General features: G+C 45.3%; 1 protein-coding gene across 2 annotated transcripts in view; it reads right to left on the bottom strand.

Moving 5' to 3' along the window:
• The window catches only part of LOC119937489 (ATP-binding cassette sub-family A member 9-like), a 55,701-nt gene continuing 37,237 nt past the window's right edge, over positions 1 to 18,464 (bottom strand). Inside the window, exons 26-39 of one of the 2 annotated variants that reach the window (XM_038757006.1) lie at positions 18,001 to 18,111; positions 16,156 to 16,275; positions 10,634 to 10,725; positions 9,513 to 9,633; positions 9,075 to 9,192; positions 7,947 to 8,038; positions 6,665 to 6,846; positions 6,027 to 6,102; positions 4,164 to 4,258; positions 2,639 to 2,758; positions 2,241 to 2,381; positions 1,444 to 1,523; positions 1,088 to 1,143; positions 1 to 422 (exon numbers count right to left, since the gene is read on the bottom strand). In XM_038757006.1, coding sequence (XP_038612934.1) covers positions 324 to 422; positions 1,088 to 1,143; positions 1,444 to 1,523; positions 2,241 to 2,381; positions 2,639 to 2,758; positions 4,164 to 4,258; positions 6,027 to 6,102; positions 6,665 to 6,846; positions 7,947 to 8,038; positions 9,075 to 9,192; positions 9,513 to 9,633; positions 10,634 to 10,725; positions 16,156 to 16,275; positions 18,001 to 18,111 — 1,503 coding nt within the window. In that variant the 3' untranslated portion in view covers positions 1 to 323. The remainder of the gene's footprint in view (positions 423 to 1,087; positions 1,144 to 1,443; positions 1,524 to 2,240; positions 2,382 to 2,638; positions 2,759 to 4,163; positions 4,259 to 6,026; positions 6,103 to 6,664; positions 6,847 to 7,946; positions 8,039 to 9,074; positions 9,193 to 9,512; positions 9,634 to 10,633; positions 10,726 to 16,155; positions 16,276 to 18,000; positions 18,112 to 18,464) is intronic. The other variant, XM_038757005.1, reaches the window with a different exon arrangement.

Below are 18,464 nucleotides of genomic sequence, written 5' to 3'. Positions count from 1 at the left end.
TGAAAGAAAAGTCCATTATATTGGTATTTTATTGGCTTCATTTCATGCAGAATATATAGCCAGGATGGTATTTAAAACGCACAGAACTACTCCAACCTCTATACCTCTTCCATTACTGTCCTGAGGGCTCCTTTCGCTCCAGCCAACCAGAAAACAAGCACTTACCTCAGGGTCTATCTTATTGTGATAAACATAATCCATCCTTTGGTAAAAATATAAAATAGATTTCACGATGCTATTGTATTCTTTGAGACCGTGTACAAGTGTAATTACTGTTAATGCATCGAACTGCTATGTAAATTAGAGAAGAAGAGAGTTAGGCTCTAGGGGTCTTCCGAGGGAAGGAGCTTCCACTTTACTGTAAGGTCCAATTCCTCATCCAAGCATTCCAGGTCCTGTTCCCTTGTGAGTTCTAAGAATACCTGATATGCAAACAGGGAAGGAGAAAGAAATTCAAGTTTTTCCCCTAGTCCACGATAGTTGGGGACTACTGAAACAACATTGCTGGCAAATTAACAGTGCAAATCAGCCAACAGTTCTGATACAGAAGCCTTCTTCTTGGGAACAGCAAATGGTTAAGCGATCATCTGAAGCAATCCCCTTCACTACTGAGCAAATAATATTTCTATTCCAATTCTTTCCGTTCTCTCTTTCACCTGAGGATAATGAATCAGTCACATTTCAGTCAGGTTAAGATACTGATTCCAATTCCCCAAGGCAATGCTTGTGAGTAGATCCTTTATTATTTATCAATAATTAATAGTATTTATAGAGCGCTTATTCACTGCAGAGCACTGTACTTAGCGCTTAAGGTTTCTGCCCTCAAGGAGCCAACAATCTATTATCCCCCAATGTGGAGAGGGAGTTCAATGGGCAAAAATCTAGGAGGTTTAATTTGGATTCAAGTGGACAAACTTTTCTAAAATATACAATTACACTGTGCGAATGCTCTTATATTGTAAATGATGCACAGTCTCTTTTGCTACCATAAGAAAGCAGTGGCTTGATACTTTGTCACTATGATATCAGAACTTAACATTTGATGTGGGGATGAAGGGACAGATTTTAGTCACTTACGATGACGTACCTGTTCGAACGTACACTGAGAAAGGCTGTAATTCTCCAAGTCGAAGCCTTGTTTCACTGCAAAGAAAATGGCACATGGCGGACCTTCAGATCTTCACTTTTTTTAAATGCAAGTTCAGCGCTGGATGGCAATAGACTATCCAAATTGAGCTTGGGCCTTTATGGATGCCCTCTCATTCCACGACAATGTCTATGCTCTTCAGTTGAGAGTTGCCTTTTTCTATTACTAGGCGAATCTCCCAGGTAACTGGCTAGCTATGTCATTTCAACCTACCCGTGTCACGTTTGATCCACTTGAAGCATGAATTTGAGTTTCCCTATTAGCTAGATCCCGACTTTGAAGGAAGTCACTCTTACCTTCCTCCAGTTTCATAAAGGCCGCTGAGAGAGGGCACACATCGGTCATGGGTAATTTGTAGACCATCAGTGAGGAATACCTGTGCAGGGAATGAAGGGTGAGGGCAATCGATCAAGTGGCTTAAATACAGTAAAAAAAAAAATTGGTGTTATTTATTCAGAGTCTACTGAGAGCAATGGCTTCTTGATGGGATGTGTGTGTGTGAGTGTGTTATGGAGGGAAGGGGGCTTTCATTCTCTGCAAATACAAATCTCAACATGCATTGCCCCATATCCACAGACATGGGGCCCTTTCTGTTGGCTAGCACTGTCCTTGAAGACCTGTGAATTCAACCGAGATATTAATTGGCTGATGTGATGACTCTCAAGCCCACCTTTACCCCAAGACATGTGGGTCAACCTGAAGTTTAACTGGTTCCCACCCCAAACTCTAGGGTAACACCATGGCTAGCTATAGTATTCCCTTATTAAAATCCCCCTTCCTCCAGTTAGCCTTCCTAACTAAGCCCTCATTTCCCTTACTCCCTCTCCCGCCTGCCTCTCCCTTGCTCCTGGATTTGTACTCTTTCTTCACCCCGCCCTCAGCCCCAGAAGCACTCATGAATGTATCACGTAATTTATATATTTATATTAATCTCTGTCTCCCTCTCTGGACTGCAAGCTCCTTGTGGGCATGAAATGGATCTACTGAATCTGTCATATCGTATTCTGCTCAGTACAGTGTGCTTAGTACAGTGCTCTGCACACAGTAAGCGCTCAGTAAATACCATTTACCGATGGACTAATCGACGGTTTACCTCTCCTGCCGGGCCGCCTGGGGAAAGAGCCTAAGAATCTCGGCGTGAAGAGGCTCCATTTGACCAGGCTCCCTCGCCTTCATTTCCAGTACGTAATCGCTGCCAAACTTGCTCTTCAGGTGTTGGATGGAACCGATAAAGCTGGAGTAGAAGAAGAGGGGAAAGAACAGAAAGAAGATGGTGAGAAAAGTACCGGCCCCGTAAGGCGAACATGCCGAAGCTTGGCCACGGAGGGTGATATTTAAAAGCCTGGCCGTAGTTGATCGTGAGGTGGAACCTTCGGAGGATGAGGAGGGAATTGCCTTAGGTTACCACTTGGGCTTCAGGTGCCCTCATCTTGGGAGAGAGGAAGAGTTAGGACCTTGGCTTTATGAGGGCAAGTCCGGGCTGGCACCCACCGTAGCTGTCCCGCCACCACGATGGCCACCCGGTCACACACGGCCTCTGCCTCTGCCATGTTGTGAGTCGACAGGATGGCGCCTTTCTCCTTGCTTTTGCAGGTCGCGCGGATCATCTGCCTGCACACAAGTCAGTTAAAAACACAAACACACACATGTAATTAACGCACTCAAATTTAACTTGGAAAAAGAGGTTTGAACTGGCACAGATATGCGGGTGGGCATTAAGGAGAGACTCTTGGTTCAGCCGGTTCATGTCGGGGGGGCCCTTCAGTGGTACTTATTGAGCGCTTACTGTAGTCAGAATGATGTACTAACCGCTTGGGAAAATTAGCAGAGCTCGGCTAGGTTACAGAATTGGAGTCAGGGGGTAGAAAGGGCTGAGTGGGGAGTTTTCTGTTGGAAGCGGATTGAAGATGGGTTAAGCATCGGGGGAGCTCTAAGCTAAATTCTGTTCTATATTCAAACAGGAATCAAGACACAGAAAAATACATTTTGTCAATGAAAATTTACAGGAACCTAAACAAATGAATATTTTTGGGTACACCCCTGTAAGAGGAGCGTGGGTGTTGAGAAAACCCGAGACGGTGGTGCGTTTTCCTGGACTGATGTCACACACATGCTTATGACCACGGTTTCGTATCACACCCTATCTAAAGAGACGAGGTTTGCCAGAAGCACCTGCTCTAATTCCCCAAAGGCATTTCATCCATCCAAACCTCGTGTTACGGAGGAACAGGATATGCCTTACAAGGTTAGTTTAGGCCTCCCTCACGGAAAGAATTGGGTGTGAAATGGCAGTAACTCAAGAATTCACACTCTAGATTAAATTTGCTCATCAGTAGCCAACTGCATGGACTGGTCCCAATAATATCTATTAGAAAGTCCCTTTGAAAAAGTCTCATGCTGTTGGAGTAGACAACAATAGCACTTATTAAGCACTTACTATGTGCCAAGCATTGTTCTAAGACTTAGGGTTGGACACAGTCCATAGAGGGCTTACATTCTTAATTCCCTTCTTTTTTAGATGAGGTAACTGAGGCACTGAGAAGTTAAGTGACTTGTCCAAGGTCACAGAGCAGGTGTGTGGTGGAGCACGGATTAGAACACAGGACATCAGACTCCCAGGCCTGAGCTCCTTTAAAGCCCTACTGAGAGCTCACCTCCTCCAGGAGGCCTTCCCAGACTGAGCCCCCTCCTTCCTCTCCCCCACCTCCTCCTTCCCCTCCCCACAGCACCTGTATATACGTATATATGTTTGTACATATTTATTACTCTATTTATTTTACTTGTACATATTTATTCTATTTATTTTACTTAGTTTATATGTTTTGTTTTGTTGTCTGTCTCCCCCTTCTAGACTGTGAGCCCGCTGTTGGGTAGGGACCATCTCTATATGTTGCAAACTTGTACTTCCCAAGCACTTAGTACAGTGCTCTGCACTCAGTAAGCGCTCAATAAATATGATTGAATGAATGAATTCAATGCTCTTTCCATTACACCATGTTGCTTCCAGACTACTCACCAGATCTGCTGCTGCCCTTTTGGGTCCATTCCGGTCGATGGTTCATCCAGAAGAACGACTGTGGGATTTCCCAGCATGCTCAAAGCAAAGCACAGCTAAAATCATGATTATTATTGTTATTGTTATTAGTATGACATCTGGTAGGAGCTTACTACGTGTCAAGCAGTGTACTAAGCGCAGGGGTAAAATAAGTTTATCAGATTGGACACAGTCCCTGTGCCTCATGGCACTCACAGTCTGAGAAGGAAGGAGGACAGGTAAAATTTGTAAAATCCTCATTTTACAAATGAGGAAACTGAAGCCCAGATAAGTTAAGTGACTTGTCCAAGGTCACATGGCAGGCAGCTGATGGACCCAGGGTTAGAAGCCAGATCCTCTGACTGCCAGGCCCAAGCTCTTTCCACTAGGCTAGGCTGCTTACCATGTAACAAGTCCCTAAGCAGAAAACCTCATGAGGACTTGACCCGTTTTTAAGTGTCATTTGTTAGCGCTTACTATGTGCCAGGAAAAGTACTGAGTGCTGGGGAGATGCAGGATGATCAGGTTGGACACAGTCCACGTCCCACACAGGGCTCACATTCTTAATCCCCATTTTCCCAAAGAGGTAACTGAGGGACGGAGAAGTGAAGCGACTTGCACCAGATCACGCAGCAGACAAGTGGCGGAGCTGGGATTAGAATCCAAGTCATTCTGAGACCCAGGCCAATGCTCTTTCCACTGGGCAATGCTACTCCTCATGGGTAATGTACATAATAATAATAATAATAATAATAATAATAATAATAATAATAATGGTATTTGTTAAGCGCTTACTATGTGCCAAGCACTGTTCTAAGCGCTGGGGTAGACACAGGGTAATCAGGTTGTCCCCCGTGGGGGCTCACACTTTTAATCCCCATTTTACAGATGAGGTAACTGAGGCCCAGAGAAGTGAAGTGAATTGCCCAAGGTCACGCAGCAAACATGTGGCAGAGGCGGGATTAGAACTCACATCCTCTGAGTCCCAGGCCCGAGCTCTTTCCACTAAGCCAGGCTGCTTCTCCAACATGATAGACCCTTTCTAGAAACGGCCTGGCCTAGTGGATATGGCACGGGCCTGAGAGTCAGAAGGAACTGGGTTCTAGTCCTGTTTCTGCCACTTGTCTGCTGTGTGAACTAGGGCAAGTCACTTTACTTCTCTGGGCCTCAGAGTGCTCATCTGTAAAGTGGGGATTAAGACTGTGAGCCCCATATGGGACAGGGACTGTGTCCAATTCAATTACCTTGTATCTACCCCAGCGCTTGGTACAGCATAGCAAGTGCTTAACAACTACCACAATTAGTATTGTTATTATTATTATCAGCATTCCACTCCGAGCCTCTGAGGAAGTGGACCCCCGGCCCACATCCTCCCCCTGGCCTGGAATGCCCTCCCTCTGCACATCAGCCAAGCTAGCTCTCTTCCTCCCTTCAAAGCCCTACTGAGAGCTCACCTCCTCCAGGAGGCCTTCCCAGACTGAGCCCCCTCCTTCCTCCCCCCCCCTCCCCACAGCACCTGTATATATGTATGTAAATATTTATTACTCTATTTATTTATTTTACTTGTACATATTCATTCTATTTATTTTATTTTGTTAATACGCTTTGTTTTGTCGTCTGTCTCCCCCTTCTAGACTGTGAACCCGCTGTTGGGTAGGGACCATCTCTATATGTTGCCAACTTGTACTTCCCAAGTGCTTAGTACAGTGCTCTGCACACAGTAAGCACTCAATAAATACGATTGAATGAATGAATGAATGGAAGTCCTTAGAGCACAGCCTCAGCCAGTTAACTAGCCCAACAAATCCCGTCTGACTGAGGAACCGCAAAGAGCAGGGGACGTACCTTCCGGATTATCCCCACAGACAGTTTCTTGACCGGAACTTTCAGATGTTCCTGCAGCTTGAGGATCTCAGAAATTCTGGAAGAGAGCAAAGGAAACGTTTGCTCACATCCCAGGGGCCGGTGAAAACCTGAATCAACAACAAACAGCCAATATCTTTGGAGAAGCGACTCTTCATTGCGAAAATGATCAACCCGGTCATACTAAGACGAACTCTCTGAGGCATGGAAGAAGTGCTCGTGTTCCTTGGAAACTTGAAATCAATCAAATTGAGCTCTTTCTATGTGCACAGCATTGTGCGAAGCTCTTGGGAGCATACGATACAATAGAAATAAGAAGCTCAGAGTCTAGAGGATATCTGATCACTGTACTTGGATTGAGTTACTTGTGGATTAACTTTTTAGCAAATTTGGATGGCCTGATAAGGTCATCAAAATCGTTAGGCTACTCCAATAGTATGGTTGATAAATCAATGGTTTGTACCGAATGCTTACTGGGCACAGAGCACTGTTCTGAGCGTTTGGGAAAGTACAATACAACTGACTGGGTAGACTGTGTCCAACCCTATTATCTTCTATCTAACCCAGCACTCAGTATAGTGCCTGGCACTAAGTGCTTAACAAATACTATTAAAAAGTACCTTGTTATGGAGGCAGTGGCATCTTCCTTTGTCATTCCTTTCACAGCTGCATAAACCTCCAGGTGTTCTCTCACCGTAAAGTCTGGCCAAAGGGCTTCCTCCTGGGGACAGTACGCAGGGAATCTCCTCTCCTCATCTCCCCGCAGGCTCCCAGAAACTAATTCATTCTGTTTGAGTATCACCTATGCACACACACACACACAAAAAAAAACCTCTCTGAAATTCAGATTCCACACTTAACCCATTTTCGCCCATCTATTTTTAAGATAGATTTTTGCCAGGAGGCTTTTGTCAATAGTCAAAAATAGGTCAGGAATAATCTAGAGGTAAAGATTGTCCTCCATCATTCAACATTGTCAACCTGCATGAAATGATGTCTGTATCACGGTTAATCTAGTCGTAGTAATACTACTTCTAATAGTAATAATATTCAAGTGTTTACTAAGTGCTAAGCACTGTTCTAAGCACTGGGGTAGAAATAAAATAATCAGATTGGACACAGGCCTCACTCCACATAGGGCTCACAGTCTAAGTAGAAGAGGGAACAGGAACTGAAACCCTGTATTTCAGAGGAGGAAACTGAGGCACAGAGAAGTGACTTGCCCAAGGGCATACAGCAAGCCACTGGCAGAACTGGAATTAGAACTCAGGTTCTCTGACTTCCGGGCTGGTGTGCTTTCCACTAGGCCATACCGTTTCCTAGTAGTCGCACTAGCAGCGTGGCTCAATGGAAAGAGCAAAGGCTTGGGAGTCAGAGGTCATGGGTTCAAATCCCGGCTCCACCAATTGTCAGCTGTGTGGCCTTGGGCAAGCCACTTAACTTCTCTGTGCCTCAGTTACCTCATCTGTAAAATGTGGATTAAGACTGTGAGCCCCACGTGGGACAACCTGATCACTTTGTATCCTCCCCAGCGCTTAGAACAGTGCTTGGATAAATAAATGCCATTATTATTATTATTATTAGTAGTAGTAGTAAAAATATTTGCCGAGTACCTGTTTGGTGAAATGCATTGTACTAGGTGCTTGGGAATTACTATGGAAGAATAAAGCATGGAATAACATACAGAAGAATAAAGAAATAACATGCTCCCTGCTCTCAGGGAGTTTATACTCTAACAGGGGAGACAGATGTAAAATTTATTGTTAATATATAATTCCTGTGTTGATAGGAATGGCACTAGGGAAGCACACATGAGGTGACTGTCAGAACATCTTGTGAGATTTGATCCCGGGGGTTCAGAAACCACTCAAGACCCCAAATCCTTCCTTCTGTTTGACCCACCTTCCCTGCAGAAGGTGTCGTTTCTCCAACAATCATCCTGAGCAATGTACTTTTCCCAGCTCCGCTGTGTCCGAGCAACCCCAACACTTCTCCTGGAAGGAAAAATAAAGGAAAATCAGTCACCTGACTGCTGGATAACCCTTCTTCAGTGGCAGAGAGCCCGGTGTGTAATAAACCCTCACATCATGATGACAATCCCCTCTGACAGAGTCCGCTACTTCCTAAAGTGGAACTATAATTTGGATGTAAATGAACTGCTGTCATCCCTGGCAATGAGCCAAATGGATTGCAGTTGAGGCATGTTAATGTGGTGGAGGAAGCCCCTTTGCTATCTGCTTCTCCTAGTGAAATGGACAGACAGAGATGGCACCTGGCTCCTTGCCCACAATGCCTACCCATCCCTTCCACCTCTCTGACTCAAAATTCCAGTCCTGAGACTTTAGAACTGCAAACCTGTGCAGAGGAGTTGATTACAGTGAGGGTGGCTTGCCACTCTCCTAAAGGCCTCTGATGATTTCGACTGCCCAGATTTCCCTCCATTTCAGGTTGAAAAATCCACCATGAGTCCTGCACGAATTCTGTGGCCTGACCAGCGTATGAAACTTTAGCTACTTAGTTGGAGGGGGTTTGCTATTAGAACTTTTTCATGTAATTCGGGACAGAGGGTTTTCCCAACTGAACTGGTGCAGATTTTCGTGTGAGATTGATCGATGGGCTTACCATGGAACTGCTGAGGTGGGGAGGAGGGCACCCCACTGCCAGGCTGCTGGGACTTTGGGAGACCACCAATAATAGCAGGGAGGTCCTGATGGAGTCCCCTATCTAGAGCGTGCAATGAACTCCGATCCTCAGACTTCAGGATCGAGAAGACACACAGAGGAATAGACTCTTGTGTTTCCTTTGGAGCACAGAGCAGGGAAAATGGGGTTCATCTATCCACTGGATGGGTCAAAGCTTACAGTCCTGAGCAGGCTTAGAAATGCCATCAGGGGCTTCTCTCGTCAGCCCAGCCACAATCCCCTGGAATTCAAGTGCACAGCTAGCCCTTTGGATTCTGGCAAAACCCTCAAATTCCACGTAAAAAATCCCTTTTAAAGACCACGCTTCTCCCAGGCAGTGCCTTCAAACCTTGTTTTACGCAGAAAGAGACATTCCTTGAAGCCACTTTCTTCTTTCTCTTTGAGAAGCAATTTCTCTTCTTGCCTTCATATTCCTTGCATAGACAACTAGCGATGATAACTGGTTTCTGGGGAAAGAGGGTAAAGCATTAGAATATTTGTGTTGACTAAACTGTCAGAGCCCAGCTATCACTTCTGCATTAGATTCCCTTAAACGCTTCTCCTTCTAGTTCCTCTCTAAAAACCAAGAAAAATGAAAAAGACAACTGAACAATGCCAAACTTCAGAGTCTGCTCCTTGAACTTTAGATGCTCAAAAGGCTCTCCCAAACGATGCACGTTTGGCGAATGTGAGAATTAAAGGATCCCATTTTGAAAAATTTAAGGCAGAATCAACCAACTTCAAGTGTCTCAAATATTTCTGGGAAAGTCTTTTCCCAAATTTTCACCTCCTGAGCATTTGAAGAATCCAGGGCATCTGCCGTTCTTGCTCTTTCGGCTGAAACGTCGTCATCTTCTCCCTCGGGTTCTTCCAGGCTGGGATATGCACTATTGATTCTTGGGGAAATTCTGCATTGGAGAAGGAAACATCAGACGCATCTGGGGCCTCTGATTTGAGTCTATACCCTGATCTCGGGTCTCATGATCCTGAGGATTAAATTGACGTGATTTTAGGGCTGGTGTCAAGAATCTCTAGTTTTGCAACTGGAGCTTCTGGCCAAAACCGGGCTTTGGTACCTTGCCTAGACTGTTAGGCAATGTTGGATGCTGCTCTGGCTCTGACGCGGATTGAGCAGTGTTAATGCCAGAGTCCAGGGAGGTGTGGGTTCTTACATAGGACTGGGGGCAGGTCTGCGAAGAATGCAGCATGATGTGAAACCAATTCATCAATCCTAGTTATTGATCACTTACTGTGAACAGAGCACGGCACTTAGCGCTTGGGAGAGTACAGCATATCCAAGTTGGTAGACACAACAAGTTTAGGGTCTAGTGGGAGAGACAGTCATTATTATAAATACGGATATAAAGAAACTTAGGAAATGAAACGACACATGAGGGAGCATCTTGTCTTGCTCCTATTATACTTTACAGAGCTCTGAATATAGTGTCTCTGGACCATAAGCCCATTATAAGCGGGGAATGTGTCTACCAATTCCGTAGTATGGTACTCTCCCAAGAGCTTAATACAGTACTCTGCACAGAATAAGTGCTCTATCAATACCGTTGATGATGGGGATAGTATCTGTATCTGTGACTTTAGGGGGAGACTTTAGGTGTTCAGACAATCAGACAGACACATTGGCTGAATAACGGGAGGGAGGATGCAGAGACACAGAGAAGATATTTATCCATCGATCGATCAATCAATGGCATTTTTTGAGCACCTTCCCAAAAGAAGAGGTCCTGTATTCACCCTGCAGCATTAGACTGTAAGCTTCTTCGGGGAAGGGAACACGGATTCAGGTCCTGCAGTGCTCTCACAAGCACTTATTACAGTGACGGACTTGTATTAGGGTTCTCAATAAATGCCAAGGATTTATTCATTCATTCAGGGTGTTTTTTCCCCTACCTGAAAATAGGATCCCTTTTCATCATTTTCTTCCCTTTCTTAGCCTCCAGGCAGCGCAGGATAAAAAGGAAAAGGAGGCACTGGAGGCAGGGCTGAGAAAGATAAAGAAGTCCACTATTTGCAATTCCACAGCTACCACTTAAAACTTACCGCTATAGCAGGAAGCAATGGAAAGCAGTAGGTCAAGAGGATCGGTTGCTTGCACATTTGAGAGAAAAATCAGGCTGACGCTTGAGATCAAAATCCAGCTACGACCTATTAACTTTTGACTTGACTGCAAGCTCGCTGTGGGCAGGGAATGTGACTGTTACATTTTATTCTCCCAAACGCCTACTACAGTGCTCTGCACACCGTAAACATTCAATAAATATGACTGACTGGCTTGTGGGAAGCCGGCATGCACAGGCCTGGGCGTCAGAGGACCTGGGTTCTAATCCTGGCTCCACCACTCGTCTGCTGCGAGACCTTGGGCAAGTCACTTGGACTTCTCCGTGCCTCAGTGTCCTCTTCTGCCTAATGGGGATTCAATAACCGTTTGCCCACCTGCCTAAACCTGCCTAGAGTGAACAGGGATGGTATCCGGCCTGACAATCTGACATCTACCCCAGAGTAACAGTGCTGGGCACACAATAAGCACTCAACCGACACCACACTGTCGTTAACTTTGTTCCCTTCAATAGAAATCTACATTGAGTGACGGAGTTTCCCATCAGAGATGAGGGTCGAACGCATGCCCCGAAACTCCAGGACAGAGAACCTGCTCCGAGCATTTGACTGTAGAGTGTGATGGTTGGTGAGCATCACCACTCCCTCTCTCGCCAGTCGAGTTCGTTCGTTCATTTAATCATACTTAGCGAGGGCTTACTGTGTGCAGAACACTGTACTAAGCGCTTGGGAGAGTACAATATAACAATAAACAGAGACGCTCCCCGCTCACAATGAGCTCACAAAGTCTAATCCACTGGGGCCAGGAGCGTAATGAGGAGGAAGGCGAGGAGCAGTGCACCCCACTGCCCAGTACATGTGCGGTTATTGCTCTACTGAGCTTCTTGTGGGCAGGGATCGTGTCTACCAACTCAACTGTACTGTACTCTCCTGGACAGCATGGCCTCATGGATAGAGCACGGGCTCTGCTGCTTTTTTGTTGTGTGACCTTGGCCAAGTCGCTTCACTTCTCTGGGCCTCAGTTATCTTGCCTGTAAAACGGGGGATGAGACCGTGAGCCGCATGAGCTACAGGGACTGTGACCATTCTGATAGCTTGTATCTACATCAGCTTTCAGGACGGTGCTTGGCACAGAGGAAGCGCTTAACAAATACCATAATTTATTTTTTTTTCATTATTTTTACAGTGCCCTGCACACAGTAGGAAAAGATGAAGAAGGAAAAGGAGAAGGGGGGAGCAGGGGGAGGAGAATATTTGTTACAAGGTGCCAAGCACTGTTCTACAAGCTGGGGTAGATATAAGATAATCAGGTTGGACACAGTCCCTGTCCCACGTGGGGCTCAAAGTCCCGATCCTCACTTTACGGATGTGGTAACTGGCACAGAGAAGTTAAGGGACTTACCAAAGGTCACACAGCAGACTCATGGAGGAGCAGTGATTAGAAACCAGGTCCTTAGGACTCCCAGGCTCAGATTCTTTCCACTAGGCCATACTGCTTTCTCAGTAAATCCTATTGATTGGCTGGCTAGAGGCAGAATCAATAGACAGTGAGCTCCTTGGGGTACATTTGATTCCCTCTTGTCTATTATTTCCCAGTCCTTAGTTCAACGCTCTGCACGGAGTAAGCATTTAATAAATACAATTACTTCTATTACTACCAAGAAGCAGCATGGCCTAATGGCAAAGGTCATGAGCCTCAGAGTCAGAGGACCTGGGTGCTAATCTCAGCTTTGCCACTTATCTTCTGCATGACTTCACTTCACTGTGCCTCAGTTCCCTCCACTGTAAAATGGGGATTAAGACTGTGAACTTCACGTGGAACAGAAGCGGTGTGGCTTAGAGAAGCGGCGTGGCTCAGTGGAAAGAGCCCGGGCTTTGGAGTCAGAGGTCATAGGTTCGAATCCCGGCTCCGCCAATTGTCAGCTGTGTGACCTTGGGCAAGTCACTTCACTTCTCTGGGCCTCAGTTCCCTTATCTGTAAAATGGGGATTAAGACTGTGAGCCCCCCGTGGGACAACCTGATCACCTTGTAACTTCCCCAGCACTTAGAACAGTGCTCTGCATATAGTAAGTGCTTAATAAATGTCATCATCATTATTATTATTAGTATTCAAACCTGATTATCTTCTATTTCCTTCAGTACTTAGTACAGTGGCTGGCAAAGAGTAAGTGTGTAAAATACCATTTCAAAGGTACCCTTAGAACCCAAGTCTTTGCCCTGGAGACCCAGGAGGGCTTTAGTGTACAGAACAGCAGAGAACAGCGTAATACATCTGTTGCAAGCATACGCCCGAATTCTGGGAAGCATCTCTTTACTACCAATAATAACAGGAGAAAATAGTCACTGTTTTCTCTGTAGGTATCATCGTCCGGCGCTACGGGTCCCAAGTACATAATGGTGAGCTGCCAAAAAACAAAAACAAAACAGAACAGAACAGTAGAAATCACATTCCATTTCCTTTCGCATGCTCACCCCCATTCTTCACTAATAGGAAATCTGGGCCAGTGCAGATGGGGTCCCTCAGGGCAATTTTTAATACTGAACCCCACCCCCGAGCTCACAGCACTTATGTTGAAATCCCTATCCTCTGCCACTTCCTCTCTCTGTAAGTTTAGCGTCTTCATCCATCAATCGTATTGATTGAGTGCTTACTGTGTGCAGAGCACTGAAATAAGTGCTTGGGAGGGTACAGAGTTGGCAGATATGTTCCTTGCCCCAAATGAGCTTAAGGTCTAGAGGGGGAGACAGACAGTAATAGAAATAAATTACCGATCTGTAAGTGCTGTGGTGCTGAGGGAGGAGGGGTGAATAAAGGGTGCAAATCCAAGTGTGATCTGCAGTCTTGATTTAATACACTTAGTCTCTATTGAATGGTAATCTCCTTGAGGGACGGAACTCCTTGAGGGACTCGTATTGTACTGTACTCTTCCAATTGCTCAGTACAGTGGAAACTTCAATAAATACCGCTAATCAGGCAGGGCGACTAATCCATACCCCTAAACCCCACAGAGTTATGCCCTGATGGATGCCAGGATTCCATGCCCCTAATAATAATAATAATAATGGCATTTATTAAGCACTTACTATGTGCAAAGCACTGTTCTAAGTGCTAGGGAGGCTACAAGGTGATCAGGTTGTACCACGGGGGGCTCACAGTCTTCACTCCCATTTTACAGAAGAGGGAACTGAGGCACAGAGAAGTTAAGTGACTGGCCCAAAGTCACACAGCCGACAATTGGCGCAGAGTCAGAATTTGAACCCATGACCTCTTGACTCCAAAGCCCGTGCTCTTTCCACTGAGCCACACTGCTTCTCGCTGACCTTGTGGCAGACTGGTAGGGGTAGGAGACAGGGCAGATCTGCTCTTGAAACAACTATGCCAGAAGGGATGGTAATGGTATTTCTTGAACATCCGCTATGCTTTGCTACTTTCAATGAATTCATTCATTCATTCATTCAATCATATTTACTGAGCGCTTAGTGTGTGAAGAGCACTGTACTAAGCGCTTGGGAAGTACAAGTTGGCAACATATAGAGACGGTCCCTACCCAACAGCGGGCTCACAGTCTAGAAGGTGGGGGGGGAACTTCTGCCCTCTGTCTTCTTCTGCCTAATGGGGATTTGATAACTGTTTGCCCACCTGCCTAAACCATGAACCCTAAAGGGAACAGGGATGGCATCCGGCCTGACAATCTTACATCTACCCCAGAGTAACAGTGAATGCAATCTCCTTGTGGACAAGGAATGTATCTGGTGCTTCTGTTACACTTTCCCATGTGTTTACTGCAGTGTTCTGCACCCTGGAGGAATGCAACAGCGCTTAGAACAGTGCTTTGCGCATAGTAAGCACTTAATAAATGCCATCATTATCATTCTTCTGGGGGAGCAGGTGTTGGGCCAAGAAATGGCATTCATTCATTCATTCACTCAATCATATTTATTCATTCATATTTATTATTCATATTTATTCATTCATTGGAGCCCCTTCCTTCCTCTCCCCCTCGTCCCCCTCTCCATCCCCCGCATCTTACCTCCTTCCCTTCCCCACAGCACCTGTATATATGTATATATGTTTGCACACATTTATTACTCTATCTATTTATTTATTTATTTTACTTGCACATATCTATTCTATTTATTTTATTTTGTTAGTATGTTTGGTTTTGTTCTCTGTCTCCCCCTTTTAGACCGTGAGCCCACTGTTGGGTAGGGACTGTCTCTATATGTTGCCAATTTATACTTCCCAAGCGCTTAGTACAGTGCTCTGCACATAGTAAGCGCTCAATAAATATGATTGATGATGATGATGATGATGATGCAAATACTCAAACCCAAGTACTCCCTTCTCAGTAGACTCCTGCTGCCCTACTGAGAGCTCACCTCCTCCAGGAGGCCTTCCTAAACTGAGCCCCCTTTGTCCTCTCCTCCTCCCCATCCCCCCCACCCTACCTCCTTCCCCTCCCCACAGCACCTGTATATATGTTAGTACATATTTATTACTCTCTTTATTTTACTTGTACATATTTACTATTCTATTTATTTTGTTAATGATGTGCATCTGGCTTTACTTCTATTTATTCTGATGACTTGACACCTGTCCACGTGTTTTGTTTTGTTGTCTGTCTCCCCCTTCTAGACTGTGAGCCCGTTTTTGGGTAGGGACCATCTCTATATGTTGCTGACTTGTACTTCCCAAGTGCTTAGTACAGTGTTCTGCACACAGTAAGCGCTCGATAAATACGATTGAGTGAATGAATGAATGAATGCCATTTCTGGGCCCAACACCTGCTCCCCCAGAAGAATGATAATGATGGCATTTATTAAGTGCTTACTATGCACAAAGGACTGTTCTAAGCGTTGTTGGAAGTTCCCCGGTTTGCACCTTACTGAATGTGCAGCAGGAGTTGGCATTCATTAGTCACAAGCATCCAAGCACAACCGACTGAACACCTACAGAATACAAACCACACTACTAAGCACTTCAAAGCGTTCCAGCATGGCTCAGTGAGGAAGCATCACTTGGTAGTAAGAAGGACTTGGGTTCAAATCCCAGCTCCTCTACTTGTCTGCTGTGTGACCTGGGGCAAATCACTTCATTTCTCTGTGCCTCAGTTCCCTCATCAGTAAAATGGGCATTGACCGTGTGAGCCCTAGGTGGGACAGGGAATGTGTCCAACCTGATTGCTCGTATCCTCCCCAGTGCTTAGTACAATGCCTGGCACATAGTAAGCGCTTAACAAAAACCACAATTGTTATTAACTCATTATGGGCCGGCTTGTCAACCTTGGGCGGGCAGCCTATTCTGATCCTCGGATCGGTGTTCCCCAATTCCCGGACAGATGGAAGTGTTACTTACATGGAAGAAAAGGATTGTGCAGCCAATCAATGTGCAGAAAGGAACCAATATAATGCAAGGCAGCATGAGGAATAAGGAGAAGTTGAATTGCACGAAGAGCATAAATGAGAAAATAGAGATCTGAAAGAAAGGACGTGACAAAGAGATATCACCACACACGAATCACGATCCATTTGGAGAATTTTCTTATGCTGCTAAGTAAAATGAATTTGTTAGAACCCCGCACCATCTCTGTGAGCCCGTTGTTGGGTAGGGACTGTCTCTGTATGTTGTCGATTTGTACTTCCCAAGCACTTAGTACAGTGCTCTGCACACAGTAAGCGCTCAATAAATACGATTGAATGAATGAATGAATATCTTTCCAGAGGTGGCTGGTTTTCTGGGCACATCAAGACCATCCCCTATACTGGGTCTATACGATCCTGAAATTCATCAATGAGGAAACATTCTTCGACGATATCGACACATGCAAGGATATGGCAAAAATACCCCTCTGTAGGATGGGAAGGAATCTACCTGCTCTCAGCCATCCTTCTTCCTGAAATCCTAATGAACCAATGGCATTTACTGAGTGCTTATTGGGAACACAGGACTCTATTCAGTGCTTGGGAGAGTACAGATACCGTCCCTGCCCACAAGAAGCTTACAGTTGACAAGGACCCCTCCCTTCACATCTCTCAATCCAACCATCAACTGTATTTTCTGAATGCCTACTGTGTGTCGAGCGCTGTAGTGAGCACTTGGGAGAGTACGATATAATGATATGACAGAGTTGGTCGGCATGTTTCCTGCCCACATGGAGCTTACAGTCTAGAGGGTGAAACAGACCTTAATATAAATGAGTTACAGAGTTGTACCTAAGTGCCGTGAGGCTGATGGAGGGGTGAAGTAAGGGAGCAAATCCAAGCATAAGGCGATGCAGAAAGCAGTCCCTATGCTGTTGTGTAGGGACTGTCTCTATGTGTTGCCGACTTGTACTTCCCAAGCGCTTGGTACAGTGCTCTGCACACAGTAAGCGCTCAATAAATACAATTGATTGATTGATTGGAAGACACTCCATCCCCATTGCCCCCTGCCTTACTTCCTTCCCCTCCCCGCAGCACCTGTATACATGTATATATGCTTATACATATTTATTACTCTATTTATTTTATTCGTACATATTTATTCTATTTATTTTATTTTGTAAATATGTTTTGTTTTATTCTCTGTCTCCCCCTTCTAGACTGTGAGCCCACTGTTGGGTAGGGACCGTCTCTATATGTTGCCAACTTGTACTTCCCAAGCGCTTAGTACAGTGCTCTGCACACAGTAAGCGCTCAATAAATATGATTGAATGAACGAATGAATGAACAAAATGACAGCTTGGTCTGGGAAGGCCTCTTGGAGGCCATGTGGCTTCAATAAGGCTTTGAAGGTGGGGAGAATAATCGTCTGTTGCATATGATATATCTGACAGACCACCACCGTCCCCCCCCCATCTTCAAAGCCTTACTAATATGCTATGTCCTCCAGGAAGCCTTCCCTGACTAATATCTCATCTTTCAACCCTGTTCTTCCTCCTGACCAAGTGGCCTTCGCGTTTGGGGCCGCACCCCTCCCTTATACTCTGTCGCTTCCCCTACCTGTAATTTATTTTCATGTCTCCCTCCTTCACTAGGTTGTAATCTTCAGGGCAAGGATGACACCTACCAACTCTCCCATCCTCTTCCACATGCTTCCAGTGATCTGCACACTTTAAGTGCTCAATAAATACCACTGAGTGCTTGATGGATACAAGAGCCTCTCTGGTACCTCGTTTTCCTCAAATGACCTATGGGAGACTGGACTGGGAATCGTACTTACGACAAAGAAGCACAGGCACCAGAAATCATTACTACTCCTCTTGCGAGACATGAACGAGACCACGTACATGAACGCCACCATCGAAGCCGTACAGCTAATAATGCCCGCCACCTGGAACAACAGAAATGGAAAACCAGCATCAGACACTCTAGTAAGCTCCGTGGTTTTTTTAATGGCATCTGTTAATCGCTTATTATGTGTCAAGCACTGTTCTAAGAGCTGGGGTAGCGCTTAGTACAGTGCTCGGCATACAGTAAGCGCTCAATAAATACAACTGAATGAATATAAGATAATCAGGACAGACTTGGTTCCTGTCCTATATGGGGCTCAGAGTCTACATAGGGAGGAAGAACAGGTATTGAATCCCCATTCTGTAGTTGAGGAAACGGACGCACAGAGAAGTTAAGTGACCTGTCCAACATCACACAGCAGTTAAGTGGCAGAGTTGGGATTAGAACTCAGAT

This window comes from Tachyglossus aculeatus, chromosome 15 (assembly GCF_015852505.1).
Source record: "Tachyglossus aculeatus isolate mTacAcu1 chromosome 15, mTacAcu1.pri, whole genome shotgun sequence".
Classification (NCBI taxonomy): Eukaryota; Metazoa; Chordata; class Mammalia; order Monotremata; family Tachyglossidae; genus Tachyglossus; species Tachyglossus aculeatus.
This window is presented reverse-complemented; position numbering and strand designations above follow the sequence as displayed.